We start from the raw sequence: 16,812 nt of genomic DNA on the forward strand, positions 1-16,812 counted from the left end.
TAACTAACTCATTTATTTGCAGATTAGTGCTAAATTTGTCATTGGTTTTATTTGTATTTCTTCTTCCCTCTCCCCTTTTTTACCACAGTGGAATTGGGCTTCTTAAGGCTTTCCTGTTCATATTATATTTGGCTTCAGATTTTTTTTTAAAATTTGAACATTCCTGTGTTATTTAGACAATATTCTGTAATGTTCATGCAACTTTTCCTCAGTTAAATCTTCCCTAACGAATAAAATGCAGTTAAGCTTGAGTTACGTACATAGAAGGAAGTTACAAGACATGTCAGGAATTGGAACAGTGGGCAGCCTATAAATTTTGGTAGAATATAATGAATTTTCTAAAAGGTCTGTATATGACAGATCTTCCTTTTAATATTTATCAGGGTAATAAAAATTACCCATCACTACTGCTTCATGTCCTTGAAAGATTTAGTTTGGAAAGCATCCTTCATCCTAGCAATAGTGTAAGCAACAGTCGCTAACAACAAACATGTAATTTGAACAGTAAAGTACATGTTGAATAATTTATACATTTTTGAAAGTGTATTCACTGATTCTTTTGGGGACCATAGATATTTTTTAATGCACAGTGCAATTTCACCTCCCTTTCCATTGCTTTTGTTCTTTTTAACAGCTGTATCCTCCAACTGCGATTTTCACAAGCGCTTTCATTGCTCTGAAATCATATTTACTTTCCTGTACTCAAGAGTTCAAGCTCATCCTGCTTACTTCTTGTATTCTGAACGTACAGAAAACAAAGGTATGAAGCTGGTGAGCCAATGTTATTCCTGATATTTTTTTTATACTTAAGTAGGTCATATTAAAAAAAACCATATCCAAACCTTTCCTCTGTAAAGTGCAAGGCTTTATCCGAGTTCCTTACATCACTATTTTCTTTTTCACAACACTATAGAATTCAGTTTAATGCCCTCTTGATTAAGCCCAATTTATTTTTATCAGTCCTGTGAAATGCAACTCATTTTGTGCCAGCAGTCCATCGGGTGTCAGGCAGAAGGAACCAGAAGCAGAACGTGAGATGATGGAAAGTTATCACTTTATTGTTGCAATGTTCATTTACAAGAATCTTGCCAGGTTGACTGCATTCTCTTGGGAACAGTCAGATAAGGTGCCAGCCATGCTGATGCTTTCTGCGATGTACAGACTCTAAACTCAATGACCTCTTCATATCTCCCTCCACTCTAGCTAGAGATTCCACCACATCAGAGTGTCTTCAGATCACAGTCCTGAAGTCAATTATCTTCCACTAACATCATTTGAATAGTTTCAATCTTTTACCTGCACCATACTTCTGTTGTTTCCCAATTCTCTACTATGGCCCAAAAGTTGAATAAGAACAGTAACTGAACCGCCTGGTTGAGTGTCCTTCCTAGATTGTCTAAATCTACAGTGATAACACTATATCTGCTCTGACAGTATCACTGGTATCACATCTATTACTTAGAACTGATAATTGATAGTGGAATATATATATATTCAGCTGATAAGGAGGAGACCTGTGGCATAATGGCTAAGACGTTTGCCTAAGATGCAATACAGCACAGGTTCGAATCCCAGTAAAGGTATGGCTAGCTGATGAGAGCTAAATAGCTTGAAATAGATCTATACTAGTCTCCCTTTATTTATTTTAACAGCACAAATAAAACACAAATACAACAAAGGCAACAGTAAAAATATTGGGTTTCTGTCGTGATGGACTCTAGTGACGAGCCGATTGACAGATGATGGAAGCAGTTAGCTTCCTCCCATAATTGGGGCTTACCAGGGGTTGTGACACTAAATATATATATATATATATATATATATATATATATATATATATATATATATATATATATATATATATATATATATATATATATATATTGTTCCTAACCCATGCTTTTGGCATGAGGTATCAGACATATTTGTTCCATAGCTCTTCTCCTTATCTTCCTATAGAATATCACTGCATCTCCTCTGTCTTTCAGAGATACATTAGCCTGGTGCATCTTCAGCCAAGCCTATTTTTCTTTCCATGAAAACTCAAAAGACCCAGTTTCTTCTCTGAGGCCTCAGAGCTTTTCTGATTTCCAGCATTACAGAATATTTATTAAATTATTTGTTTCTGGTTGTCACTTTTATTAACTGGGCTTGTTCCTTGTTTGATTCTTGTTCAGACAATATTAGAGCTATTACTCGTATCAACTTATGTTGCAATATCTCCAGTGTTTGAGCTAGTAACCTCCAACCTCTCCTATAAGGTTGTGTGGCCATTCACTGCACCAGTCCCCCAACTTTTTTTTTTCAGGTGCCCATTCTAAGTTGCGCTTACTCAAATAAGTAATTTCTGGAGTCTGGAAACATGACTCAGAACAGAGTGCAGAGAAGAGCAACAAAGATGATTAAGGGACTGGAGGCTAAAACATATGAAAAATGGTTGCAGGAATTGGATATGTCTAATCTAGTGAAAGGTAGGATGCGGGGAGACATGATAGCAGTCTTTCAATATTTGAGGGATTGCCACAAAGAGGGGGGGGGGAATCTATTCTCCAAAGCAACTGAAAGCAAGACAAGAAATAACAGTTGGAAACTAACTAAGGAAGGAAGCAATCCTGATCTAAGGAGAAATTTCCTGACAATGAGAACAATAAGCCAGTGGAACGGCTTGCCTTCAGAAGTTGTGTGTACTCCATCACTGGAGGCTTTCAAAAAGAGACTGGACAGCCATTTGTCTGAAATGGTATAAGGTAGTGATGGCGAACTTTTTCGGCACCAATTGCTGAAAAGGTCATGTGAAAATGTTGTGCGCACATGCACCGACTCATCAGGACTGCACTCCAGAGAAGCTGAACTTCCGGGTTCTAGCACACATGCGCCCCTGACGATCAGCTGGCCAGTGCACATGCGTAGACAGGTTTTTGGACTGCCATGCATGTGAAGAACAGCTGATCATCGTGTGTGCATGTGCGCCAGAAACCCAGAAGACAAACAGGCAAGGCCACATGTGCCAGGCAACATGGCTTCGCATGCCACTTTGGGTACACGTACCATAGGTTCGCCATCATTGGTATAAGGTCTCCGGCTTGAGCAGGCATTGGACAAGAAAACCTCTAACTCTGTTATTCTGTTAAATATACAGGAAGGTTGGTTTCAGGCAAAAATATAAACACAGTGCAAACACTACAAGTCATGATTACAGAATCCTATTGATTCATCTTTGGAACACCTTTGAATTCTTATCACTAACAGGAGGACAGTTAGATCTTGTTTTCTACCCAGGTTCCCAGGATAGCCAATTACACACTGAATTTGGGAGTGGAGAGAAAGACTAAGTGATCTTATCTTGAACTTCATTGTACTGCCAAATCCCCACTGAACCATCCTGGGATCAGTTTTCACCTGACACTAAAAGAAAGGAAAGGGATTTTTTCCCCCTAGTTTAATAGAAATAGCAAGCACCTGAATGTTTTCTCTTCTCCTGTCCTGCAGTCTTTATTTCTGAATAACAGGCATTTCCTTCTTTGCTACAGAAATAAGCATTATAGATTTTCCCTGCAATTTTCAGTGTTGTGCTAATTATTTCACCGTAAGTTAGCATCAGAAGATTTTGACTGCATCAAAATGAAAGGCAAAAATAGAAAGGCAAATATTAAATAGACGGGCACAGTTTCTATGCTTTTCTTTCCCTTTCCTAATCTCAAATATGCCATTGTAATGAACTGGGAAATTCTTGTATCAAATGTCACTTCAATCAAGTTGTAATTGGGAAAATCTTTCAGTATCATCCTTTATCCTCATTACAACACTTAAGAATACGTATTTGTTTATATCTCACCTTTTGATAGACAAATCAAAGTGGCTAACACAGCAACAGCACTTAACACTTATATACAGCTTCATAATGCTTTACAGCATTCTCTAAGTATTTGACAGAGTCAACATATTTCCCCCAACAATCTGGTTCCTCATTTTACCAACCTTGGAAGGACGGAAGGCTATGTCAACCTTGAGTCAGTCAGGATCGAACTCCTGGCAGTGGGCAGTCAGCCTGAAATACAGCATTCTAACCACTACACCACCACAGACTCATAATACATATTTTCCCCTCCCATTTTATCCAGAACAACAACCTTTTCAGTTGAATTTGGCTGAGAGAGAGTGACTGATCCAAAGTCACCCAGCTGACTTTCATGCCTAATGTTGGACTAGAACTCACCTAGTTTTTAGCCGGCGCCTTAACTACTACATTAAAGTGGCTATTATGACAATAAAAGTGAGAAAGTAATATAAAATGAAGTTAAAGTGCCCTGGGACTTGGAATTGCAACAGACAGGCATCTACCACATAACAGCCCAGACTTAACAATTGTTGATAAGAAAGGAAAAAAAGTCTGGATGATGGACGTGGCAGTATTTGGAGATGGTAAAAGAGAAGAGAAAGAATTGGAAAAGAGATCAAAATACAAAGACCTGCAAATAGAAACAGAACATCTGTGGCAAAAGGAAGCAAAGGTAGTACCAATAGTAATATGTGCCTTGGGTACAATCCCAAAACAGCTGGGTTTGAACACCATTGGCATTGACAAATTTATCACCAGTCAATTGCAAAAGGCAGCTTTACACGAAGCAGCTTACATTCGGTGATAATATTTCTAACACCTTAACATCAACTTCTGTCTATTGTCCTTGGGAATGCCTATTTATCGTTGGGAAGGACTTGATAGGCAGACAAAAATGCCAAATCTAGTCTAACGTCTGGTTGACTGCAATGAACTGTAAGAAAAAGATATTGACCATATCTTACAGGACTATTTTAAGGATGAAAGGAAATTAATGAAAAGCATTTGAATATAGCATGTTTACAATGTGTTTAAATATTGCAAAAGAGTACTGTGAAATTCACAAATTTATTATTAATATTCATTGGTCAATAAGTGCTCCATAACCTTTTTCAAAACAAGGAAAGGAAAGGAAAATAAAAGGAAAATAAAAGCTGTCTTCAAAATTCACCTGAAAGACAATAGTAGAATAAAAGAATGCTCTTAACATTGGGGGAATGGACAGCCAGAATTTATTGCAAAGGCTCTTTTGAGATCTCTCACCCCAGGGCCCCAGCACACATAGGGGCAAATTTAACTTGCAGCAAAGAACAATTTAAATTCTTACAAGATGTTGTATTTGCCAATTGCATTGATTAATCCATCAAGCATCCTAACAATTCATTACTGCGTAATTAAAAAGAGGACACAATATTCTTGCCAGCTTGAAGAAGGAATGGTAGAGAGGAAATGAAAGGAAGAGCATTTAACTTCTGAATATAGTTAGGCAAAGCAAAATATTCCTAATTATATTTTCTTTGCCAGCTGCCTTATATTTAAAATGCTTAATTTTAAAGTTTTCAGTTTGCGGCCATTATCTCTTGTGCTTATGTTAGCATTTGTCTCATTAAGTTCCAGTTTGTTTTGCACTGTGCTCTCTGAGTAAAATTTATCAACGCATGAGGCAATAAGGGGGTTGTTCTTCAGCAGGCTTATTCCAGAGGAGAGAAAATGGCTGGCACAAGGTCACCCAGCTGGCTTCTGTACCTAATGCTGGACTGCAACCTGAGCTTCTATGCCCCTATTCCAGCATCTTAACTTTTAAACTATTTGGCCACAACAGAGAGTATTTTTTCTCTCTTGTGTTTTGGCTGAAACAGCATACTAAATTACAAACAATAAAACCATATTATAAAACAAATAAATTTTTGAAATTTGCTCCAGTTTTGAAAAAGATGTTAAACAAACACCAGAAGAAAATTCAACAATTTACAGAGTTGGTCTGTACAGAGGAGAGCATCAGGAGCATCTGTGAATTAATGTTCAACTATATCTCATCAGGATCTAATCTGGGTCAGTCACCAGGACCAGAGATTTTGTCTTCCGAGCTTTCTGACTCATGCTGGAGTCCATCTTCAGGTAACTTTGCTCTGCTAGAAGAACCCTCGAAGACAAAAGTTCTGATCCCAGTGACCGATCCAGATTGGATCCTCCAACATTACCCTGGGACATGTATATTTGCCTTATATTTCATCACTCCACCAATGATGTGCCTGATTTTCAAGCCTTATGCTTGAACTGTAATAGTATTTAATTTCTTACATAAACTCTCAATATGCTTTAAAAGCTTCTCAAACTAAAGCAGTTTTGATTGCTTTAATATGCTGCGATCACATAATGGTATGTTAGACGTCCTGAGTAACCACCAAGCAGGAAGTAAGCTTGTCTATTAAAGAGTCACATCATAATACTCTACAGATTACATGACAGCTTTAACAGAGTCCCTTAAAGGAGAGACACTGAAAAATCTTTTAGCACTGAAGTCTACATAAGCTATGGGGTCAGGTTTCAAGAGCCTCATCTGCCAGTATGAATGCACAACCTGCACACAAATGTATACTACCTATTTGAGGCTTCCTACTCGTTTTCAATTATAATTATGATATACACCTCTGCTGGGATCAATTAAAAACCCAGCTCAATGCCTGCAGGAAAAGTCAGAGTTTTACAGCTGTCCAGAAGACCAACAGGATTGGGGCTATTGGGGCTATTCAGATCTCTGGGAGGAGGGCAGGCACTGCACAGAAAATAACATATCCACTGGGTCCTGCGAGATGGCACTGCTCTTCTGAAAAGACCCAGACCACACCAATCCTGCTAAATCTGATCAGATGGGCAGAAACAATTGGAAATAAGCAGTCCTTCAAGTATCTTGGCCTCATGCCACATAGAGCTTTAACAGGGTGAAAACCAGCATCTTGGAAGTATACCTATAAGCCTATTGGGAGCCAGCGCAGCACACAAAGCCAGGGTGTTACACAATCAAACTTCATTGCATCTAAAACTGTGCACATTGTGACATTCTAGAGCATTTGAAGCTTCTGAATGATCTTCAAGGGAAGCCCCAAGCAGAGGACATTGCGATCATCCAGATGGGAACTGACTGGGACATGAGTGACTAAGAGCAGTGTCTCCTGATCCAGGAACAGGCACAATTGGCACCCAAGATGGATCAGTGCAAAATCCCTCCTAGGTTGCCAACTACTCCTTTAGCAGAAGTTGTGAATCGAGGCTGACCCCCAGATCATGCACCAACTCTGTCGAGCTCGAGAACTAGAGGAATCAATCTTGTATCCAGTAGAGATCACAGCTGGATACTACTGGTATAATGATAATAGTTCACCCTGTGTTATTACTTTTGTATTAATTCTAGATTAAAATAAAATTCTAGATTAAAAGAAAAAGCAGTTGGGCACATTAACAAATTCCTCCTTCACATAAGTATATTTAATTTCAAGAGAGGAACCACCTGGAAAAATGCTGATTTTAACAATTTAGAATCACATCACTGTTTGAAAACAATCAGGACTTTTTAATTTGCAATACACTAAGCGCCAGACAATATCCACTTGTCCAGGAAGGAACAGAAGTTTGTCTGTTGCAAGAATACATTTATTCATTTTGAAAGGAGAGAGGTTGAGACAGACTGTGCCAGTACAATCTGCTAGAAAAACCCTTCTCAAGTAATTTTTTAAAAAAACTGAAACTTTATTAAAGTTTCCTGGCTTAGCTTGTCAGAAAACTTTTGGTATATATTTTGAAATGTGCACAAAATTTAGAACATAGTAGTCTGGAATAAAAATTTCATTGTAAGAATTTTTTTTGTAAATATGAAACAGGGTCATAGTTGTGAACATTTTCCTCACAAAAGCTTAAATGTTTATAGAGAAAGGGGAAGAATTAAAGAAAACAAGGGAAAGGGGATTTGCAAGGTAAGAATTGTGACAACACTTTAGTACAAACAACATGCTTGAGAAGCAGGCAATAGCATTGTAGTATAGGGTATTTATTCCTTCAACTGTTTCTTAGTTCTGCATTTAGAATATTCCTGAAATATGGTACGATAATTGCTTTGCGTTTTAAAAAAACACCAAGAAAAAGACAGCACTTAAACATAATTTTGTGGAACTTGGGAAACAGAAAACAAATCTCAGAGAAACAAACAGAGGCATTCAAACTAAATAATTAGTGATTTCTACTTTTACTGTGTCTCTGTATCCCAACCAAAATAATGATAATAAATCCAAGAGACTTTAAAATCAACTGTTTTTGTACGTGAAATGCTAAAGATCAATGACTCACTTACTGCATATCAATTTAATCAATTTTACCAGTTAAAAAGAGACACCAAATAATTTACCAGAGGTACTATCTACTAACATAATGAGTTCAAGTATAAGTGTAAGTTTAAGCGCCTTCTCTAAAGATATCAGTTTTCCAGTAGATAAGATTGTTTTAGAAGAAATATTTCTGAAAAGCAAATTAATTGAGATAAAGTGCTGTACTATTTTGAGAAGGGTTTAACAAATTATCCTAGCAATTTTCCATAGGCCATAAAGTTGACTTATTCTCAAGAGTTCTCCTTGCAATACCTCTTTTTTTTTAACCCTGCAAATAACGGCTAGAATCTAAAGCTCCTTCTCTTTTTCCCCCCTGAGTCCTTGATCTCACTTCTCTGACTGCTTAAAGAGAAAACTTTCTCCCACTGAGAAGTACCTGCTAACTCAATATCTGATACAAGCTCCTCCTTCCATTTTCAGAGCCACTTTGGGAGTCACAGTTTACAGATGAGTAAACCAATGGCATTATATAAGGAAGTTTGTATTAAGACTCTTGAACCAAACACAACTACTTGACCATTTTAACTCTATTCCTGAATCGTATGATTGCAGTGCCTTAATAACTTAGTTAAGTCTTTGTACAATGTCCTTATCGTTACTAAAAGAACCTGTTAAAAATTTTCTTTATATATTTCATCTAATTTCCCAATATTTCCTATGTGCCTTAAAGCTTTTTAATCTCTTAGTTATATCAAAATTATTTACATGAGAACGTAGAGATAGCAAGTGTCTATGGTATCTTTCTAAGATTCTGGAATTAATTTGAAAGTTAAATATTTCCTGTTAAGTATTTACCTTTTTTATTTCTCTCCAAAACAATCTTACATATCCCTATAGCCCCTCATCAGAGTCTTGCGTGGCACATTGTGTGGCACTGTCCTATTTAGAAATGGTATGTGTATTTATTTATTAGTGGAAATAAGTACCTGGAATAGAAAAGCACTACATATTAGTTACATACAGCATATATAATTGGCATCATATGCCATGTATTTTATATTGGAAGATGTGCACCCAAACGCTCACAAGAAGCAGACACACTCATTTAGAGTTTTGTATTTCAAAAGGAGAAAAAACACTGTGTGAAAACTCAGAGCACACAGATGGTCCGAAGGCGTAGGTAGATAAAGCGCCAACTTAACAAACCTTGGCTAAAAATCATATAATGTGGGAAGCTCTATGTCTAACTCCTGCTTAAAAGTAGCTCAAGAGACAATTTCCAAGATAATGATATTTAAGGTGCAGTCATATTTACAACATTTATTAAAAGGCAACACCTTTCAGGAACAACAGCTCACTTTAAAAAAACATATGAATATGCATTTAATAAAATTTCTTACTGTAACAAGATGCTAACAGATGCTTCTGATTTTTGACTACTAATAGACCAACATGGCTTTCCTCCTACAATGTCAATCTTAGCAATTAGGTGTTCATAAGCTTTACATTGATAACAATTCATAGAACATAGATCAAATATGTTTACATAGCACAGATTGATATATCCTTTTTCATTCACAATTGTAAGTATCTTGGAAAGAAGCATAGAGTCTCACCTGTACAGAAAGAGAGGGCACTGAGGCAGATAAATATGTAGATTAAAGGAAGATGGCCCAGACACTTGGCAGATTTTCTAAAGAAGAGTACCAGTGGATTCAAAAAGTTGATGCTGAAACTGCTTTCCAAACTCTTCTCCATGGCCTTTGCAGACAGACACGGAGCTCTCTAAATATAAAAGACATACAATTTCCTTTTAAATATTCTGATCTCCAACTACAATCACTTTTGGAAAACAATTGTATCTAGGTATTGAGATAATAAATACATACACCAAGTATATAAAACAGTTTCTACTATTTGTCATTAAGTTCTAAGATTTGCTCCTGAATTTATCTTTAAAAATCCCATACCGCTGTCTTAACTAGTATATAGTTTAGAGGTTAAAGACAGGGTACCCTCTGGCCAGATGATGAGTTATAAAATCAGTTAATCTTCAAACATGAAACAAATACATGAAAGGAAAACTACATGTGGCAAATTCTATTTTTTTCAAAGTAGTTGCCTACGTAATTCTAAAGGCTGCCTGCTTGACATTTGTTTACTGATGGCCAGCTGTGTTCACATATCAAAATTCTCAGTACTGAAACCGGCCCACATTTGGGAACCATAGCATATTATGAAATTATGCAATGCAAGCAAAGCAAACTCAAAGCAAAGCATGTTAATTCAATGGCTTTTAAATGGAGGCTATAGCCACTGTTTGAAAGTTAAAAGCATCTATGCAGAGACTTCTAGTTCCACCTATGCTTCAAAAAATGCAGTCCATCTGCTAAACAGGTGGAACTAAATGTTACCACTTGCTTATTTGTACTTCCTAGCACCAGCCAGAAAACAAAATAGAAATTGGACCGAGCAACCAGTTGAACTGCAATGAAAAAGTAATATTAGCCAAGTAAAACCTGAGTTTTCTTTCTACTAGTAAAATGAGAAACTGAAGGTTAGATAAAGTTGCAATCCTTCGCTTCCAGGTACAATTAGTCCTCAATATATGCCCATAATTGAGCCCAGAATTAATGTTGCTAAGTGAGAAATTTGTTAAGTAAGTTTTGCCCTATTTTATGACTTTTCTTTTAACATTTGTTAAATGAATCACTGTTGTTGTTAAATCAGGGTTGTTAAGTGAATCTGGCTCCCCAGTGAATTTGCTAGTCAAAAGGTCGCAAAAGATGATCACATGATCCCTGGGCAGTGATGGGTTCGGACTGTAGCCTGGCGGCCTGGGTCGCTGGAACCTGCAGCGACCCAGGCCTGCCACGCCCCCAAACTGGATCTCTGATCATCTTGTTTTTTGCTTCTGTGCATGTGCAGAGCAATTTTAGTTGTACTGAGCATGCACGCACAGCACACTTACGCAGCGCATTCCTGAACAAACCAGCAGTAGTCTCTGCCGGAACCCACCCCTTCCCCTGGGGACACTGCAACTGTCATAAATATTAACCAGTTGTCAAGCATCTGAGGGTAAATCATATGACCATGGGGATGGTCATAAGTGTGAAAAATGATCATAAATCACTTTTTATCGTTGTAACTTCGAACGGTCACTAAGTGAACTGTTGTAAGTGAAGGACTACCTGTACTGTATAAATTGTACTGATTTCAGGCATATTCCCTTAATTTAATTTAAATGGAATTCTGTTTAGCCTGCACCTACATTTATCTCAGACTTACATTGGACATTTATATTTTGCCTTTTCTATGTATTCATTACAAGGGATCTGAAGAACAGAAAGAATAATTCTATCAAGAATGATTCTACTTTTATTTTAACTCTCAGTGAATTTCCCTAGTCTTATGCCTATACAAAAAATAACTTCAGTTAGTCCGCAACTTACAACAGTTCATTTAGTAACCGTTCAAATTTACAATGACATTGAAAATTTTAACTTAGGACCATTTTTCACAGTTATGACCTTTGTAGCATCGTCATGATCATGTGATCAAAATTCAGATGCTTGGCAACTGATTCATATTTATGACTATTGCTGTGCCCCAAGGTCACGTGATCACCTTTTGCAACCTTCTGACAAGCAAAGTCAATGGGGAAGCAAGTTTCATTAACAACTGGGTTACTAATTTAACAATTGCAGTGATTCACTTAACAATGGTGGCAAGTAAAGTTGTAAAATGGGGCAAAACTCACTTAACAAATGTTTCACTTAGCAACAGAAATTTGTGGCTCAATTGTAGTTGTAAGTCGAGGACTACCTATCCTGAAATAATGTACAGAAAACAGATTAACAAGCAGCAAACAATCAAGGAACTACCATCTCAATCAAGCAGTAAACAACTGCCCAACTAAGAAACAACCAAGGAGAAAACAACAACCTCACTTACATTGTAAATAGAGAGCAAATCCCCCTCCCTTCTAGCACTGAGGATGTTAGCTAGTTGGGTAACAAAAACGTAAATATGTAAAGGAAAACAACCAAACTCAAAGTTGAACTCCACAGTGCAACCATGAGCTATATTCTCTTCTATTGGTAAAATAACCACAGTACAGTCCATGGGTTACAAAAGTGTATACTTTGGTGAGGAGATCATAACATAGATGAAGAAATTATGCCTCCACAAAGGTTTGCATTGTCTGGTAGGGTCACTAGCAAAACATTCCATTTAGTTGCTGGAACCGAAAACCTGATGTAACTTGAAACTTTGGCTCTTTCCCAAAACAAAGCAAATTTTATAATCTGGTTATTGTATTTCACCATGGAAAATGAACAGTGGAGGGGAAAACAAGGCAAAATTATAATAAGAGGCAGCTACCATTTAGGTAACTTCATTACTGCATTTGAACTGCCTCACTAGTAAATTTTGCTGGTTCCAGAATCTAGTAGCAATTTAGCTCCGGATATTGTTAAATAAATTTAAATTCTGAAACATCATAAAATTCCCTTTTCTTTCCTATATAGAATAACCTATCTACATGACAATAAGCACTGGGTTAGATTGGTATTATTATCCTAGAAGAAAAGCATAGAAGTTTGTTCCTGATGACTTGGATAGCCTGTTCATCACATTATTGGATTACATAAGGGATCGGCCATGCCAGAATCAGTGTAAAGCTTCTGCAGTGGCTGCACATGAACAGAAAGTTCACCTGAAAAGCTCCTGAATACTGCAGAGGATTCTCGGGTACATTTTCAGCTTGCATTAGGAGTCAACAATGCTGGAAGACATATGACAGCCTGAACTCCCATGTATGGCAGGTAGTCATTAAATTATGACAGTGAGCTGTCTAGTCTACCTATATCACAACACTGTTGAATTCATCTATGCCTTTTTTACGTTTTGCTCTAGGATGACTAACAGAATTAGGTTACTACTGCTACTATGCTCACCTTTGTTAAAACACCTTGAGAACATAGGAAGAGATCAAAGTTCAGTTCTCTCTTCTGTAAATGTGGAAGTCTGCAGTATTTACGTGGCACTTTGTTGCGAAACCAGATATCCATCTGGTACAATAGCTCATATACTTAGGTTACATAAAAAGGCCAAATTTAAGTACAGTGTTTCCCCCAAAATAAAAGAGGGTCTTATTTTCTTTTGAAACCCCCCCCCCCCCGAAATAAGCACTTGGCCTTATTTTCAGGGAGGTCTTATTATTTTTGAGGTGCAGGAGGCGGCTCATGGCTGCTGCTGTGTTGCAATATTTTCGGTGGAGGCTTATTTTCGGTGGACGGCTTATTTCAGCACAGGTGCTCAAAAGCCTGATTGCGCTTATTATCCGGGGAGGTCTTATTTTGGGGAAAACAGGGTATTAATTGCAATCATATATCTAGACCTTTACTGATTATAAACTTTAACTCCAGCTGTTTTTTAACTCTTTTTATTACTAATGAGATAACAGGCTGTTATTAAAAAATCAGTTGTTTGCTTCTTGTAATGAAACAGTTATAGCATGATTTAAAGATACATATAGGAGGTCAAACTGCAAAAGAACTCTTGGAGGATATATATATATATATATTTTGGCTGCTGGATGTTTTTAAGTATGGGCCATATTCTAAATTACTCAGTAGATTCAATGTATAAATAACTTAACACCAATTTTTCTTTATTAAAATAATAGTATTTGGGATCTCTCAGTCATTTTTTTTTCTTAGTCACTTCCCCCTACGCTACCTTGCTGGTGAAAAGCACCAGCAAAAAGAAATTGCTACTAGAACTAAAGTGAGGAGAGAATCACTGAGACTTTTTAACAAATAAGAAACAAACATGTTGCTAAGTGTATATATGCAACTATAGCCATAAAGTTTTGGCTTCTTTTTAAAAAATAAATGTAATAATGACCTTTCTATAACACAAATGAATTAATGCATCATTGATCTACCAAGTACGAAACAAATACTTCAAGCATGGTCTTCTATTACAATTTGCTATCCAAGTAAAACTGGAACTATCATTTATGCTCACTGCTGATTCAAAGGAGATGTTAAATGTATTCACTGAAGATATATAAGATGTATAGTATTTCACAATGTAAAGGTATACTTTCATACATAGCATATGAATATGTTTATCAATACGCCAGATTTTTTTTAATAAATGAAAAGGACTCCTTCTTATGCACAGTTTAAAAGCTTCCCTCTGTGTCTATGCAAATGGATGCATATTCATTATTTATCAATATACCATTGCTCACTTGACTCAATTTAGGTTCATTACTGTTTTAGCAGAACACTCTATTTCACAATTGTAAAGCTCTTAATACAGCAAATATAATTTACTGTTCAAAAAAAACCCCTTCCAAGTTACCTCTTTTAACAAGCTTTTAACACTCTGAAATATTTAACCAAAAAAGATATTTGTATCCAGTAAAATATCCTTATTTGAAAGGTTTGTCTTAAACAGCTCAAAGTTAACGGTTGAGGGATGCTACTTTTGAAATTTCTAATATTCAAAGTGATTTTTCTCAGAATTTAAGATAAAAAGCTAACTTAAAACCAAGAAGTTCCTTTCTTCTCAAAGAAATTAAATCATTTTTTTAAAAAAATCTGATTTCTAAATTAGAGCTGGTCCTGTCTGTTACAGAATCTACTATTTGGGCAAGCTTAGATAGGATAAATGGAAAGTCCATAAAAGTAACTCATAAAGAATATCAAAATATAATCCCACTGGAAAACTCTACTGCAACAGAAGTGGATAAATATTTCCAGTAAAAATAGTACTATCCACCTCCGACAGATTGCTTGGACAAAAGCAAAGCAAAACCAACAGTCTACAAAGACATAGTCTCCTTTGATAGGTAGGTAGCTATCTAGCTAAATAAGTATCTACCTATCAAAATAACAGTAGACAGTATAAGTTATTTAGCTAAAAAAAAAGCAGACTCAGATATTAAATCTGACAATTTTAAACCATAAAAATAAGGTCTCAGCTTCCAGCCAAAGTGAACCCTAGCACTTCTGAGGACATAGAGCATTTCTGTCTTCCTACTGATATTCAGCTAGTAACTACATAGATTGTATTAATCCACTCAAGATGAATACAGTCAGTGGCGGGTTCCGGATCCCGTTGCAACCAGTATGGTACAATGGGGCCCAGCATCTCCCACATGCATGCACGCAGCATGCGCACACACATGTGCAGCACCCGCATGCATCCTTACCTCTGCGACATTCCAGCTGCTTGGCGGAGAATCGCACAGGCGCCGTACACTCTGTGCACATGCGCAGAAGTGCCAAAGAGCTCAAATACAGGTCAGGAACTCGGGCGTACAGGTGGGCCCTCCGGAGCACCATACTGGAATGGTACCCAGTGCTCCCAGCAGGCACTGGTACGCCCGTAGCGGGGCGTACCGCCTGCAACCCACCACTAGTGTGAACAACACAATTTAAAAAAATACTTAATTGCCCCATAGTCTATACATGGCACAATACCTTACTCTACTTTTACACACACACACAGATTCTTAAACTGACCATTTTACTTGTATTGTTATATGATTTTATAGATGGTTTAGTCAATTTCTGCACTGAAGAGCAGGGGTTTTCAAACTTGGCCACTTTAAGACTTGGGACTTCAACTCCCAGAATTCCCCAGCCTGCTGACTGTGGAATTCTGGGAGTTGAAATCCCCAAGTCTTAAAGTGGCCATGTTTGAAAACCCCTGCTGTAGAGGCTTCTATTGATGGTTCAGTAAGCTAAATGTGGCAAAAAAAGCAAAAAAGTGGGGGGTCACTCCTGATTTGGGGAAGAAGCTGTTCCAATGAGGGGATCAGCCTCCCAGGACACCAGCTTCCACCTGCCCTGGTCCGATCCCACAGCAGGGTTACTGTCCTACTGTATGTATTTATTTTAGGCATTCATGGTCATGTTATACTTTTTTATATCCATCTATTTCAGTGTTTCTCAACCTTGGCAACTTGAAGATGTCCGGACTTCAACTCCCAGAATTCCCCAGCAGCATCCCCAGCCAGCACTGATCTATTTGTACCAATCTCATGCGATAACATCCATGTCTATACTAATACCTGTTACAGGCCCACAAATAAATAAATAAAATAAAGTAGGCAGGCTCCGTTGACAGTCGGTCCTAGAGTTTGTGGGGTGGGGGTAGGGAACACACGTGAACCTGGACCGTCTCCCTCTGCGTCTCAGCCGCTCCGGGGACCCTGAATCCCCAGCGCTCCCAGCCACGGAGGCCCCAGGAGCTGCCCTGAGGGAGCCCACAAAATCTTGAAGGCGCCGAGGAAGCGCCAGGCCACCCAACCCATCAGGCGCTACTTACCAGGAGAGCATGGCGGGCCGCGCTGAGGGGACAGGTGTTCTTGGCGGACAGGTGAGAAGACGGGGAGCGGGCCCCTGAGGTAAACGGCCGGAGGGAAGAAGGGTCCTCCTGCCCATGGCCCTCCTCAGGGCTGAAGCTTTACCACCGCCATGACCGGGAGATAGGCCGCAGAAGCTTCTTCAACGCCCCCCCTCCCGTCCTCCACCAAGTTTTTTTTTAAACAGCCCCCCCTCGCCTCTAAATCCTCCAATTGAGCAACCTCAACGCCTCACGCTCTCTCCCCCTCCCTCCGCTTCCCTTTAGCCG

The 16,812-nt window shown here is 38.1% G+C and overlaps 1 protein-coding gene across 1 annotated transcript in view; it reads right to left on the bottom strand.

Moving 5' to 3' along the window:
- The window catches only part of KIAA0319L (KIAA0319 like), a 61,789-nt gene extending 44,997 nt beyond the window's left edge, over nucleotides 1-16,792 (bottom strand). Inside the window, exons 1-2 of the mRNA XM_032227657.1 lie at nucleotides 16,507-16,792; nucleotides 9,774-9,942 (exon numbers count right to left, since the gene is read on the bottom strand). Coding sequence (XP_032083548.1) covers nucleotides 9,774-9,915 — 142 coding nt within the window. The 5' untranslated portion in view covers nucleotides 9,916-9,942; nucleotides 16,507-16,792. The remainder of the gene's footprint in view (nucleotides 1-9,773; nucleotides 9,943-16,506) is intronic.
- Between the last annotated feature and the right edge of the window lie 20 nt (nucleotides 16,793-16,812).

The sequence above is a fragment of the Thamnophis elegans genome, chromosome 12, assembly GCF_009769535.1.
Source record: "Thamnophis elegans isolate rThaEle1 chromosome 12, rThaEle1.pri, whole genome shotgun sequence".
In the NCBI taxonomy this organism is placed as follows: domain Eukaryota; kingdom Metazoa; phylum Chordata; class Lepidosauria; order Squamata; family Colubridae; genus Thamnophis; species Thamnophis elegans.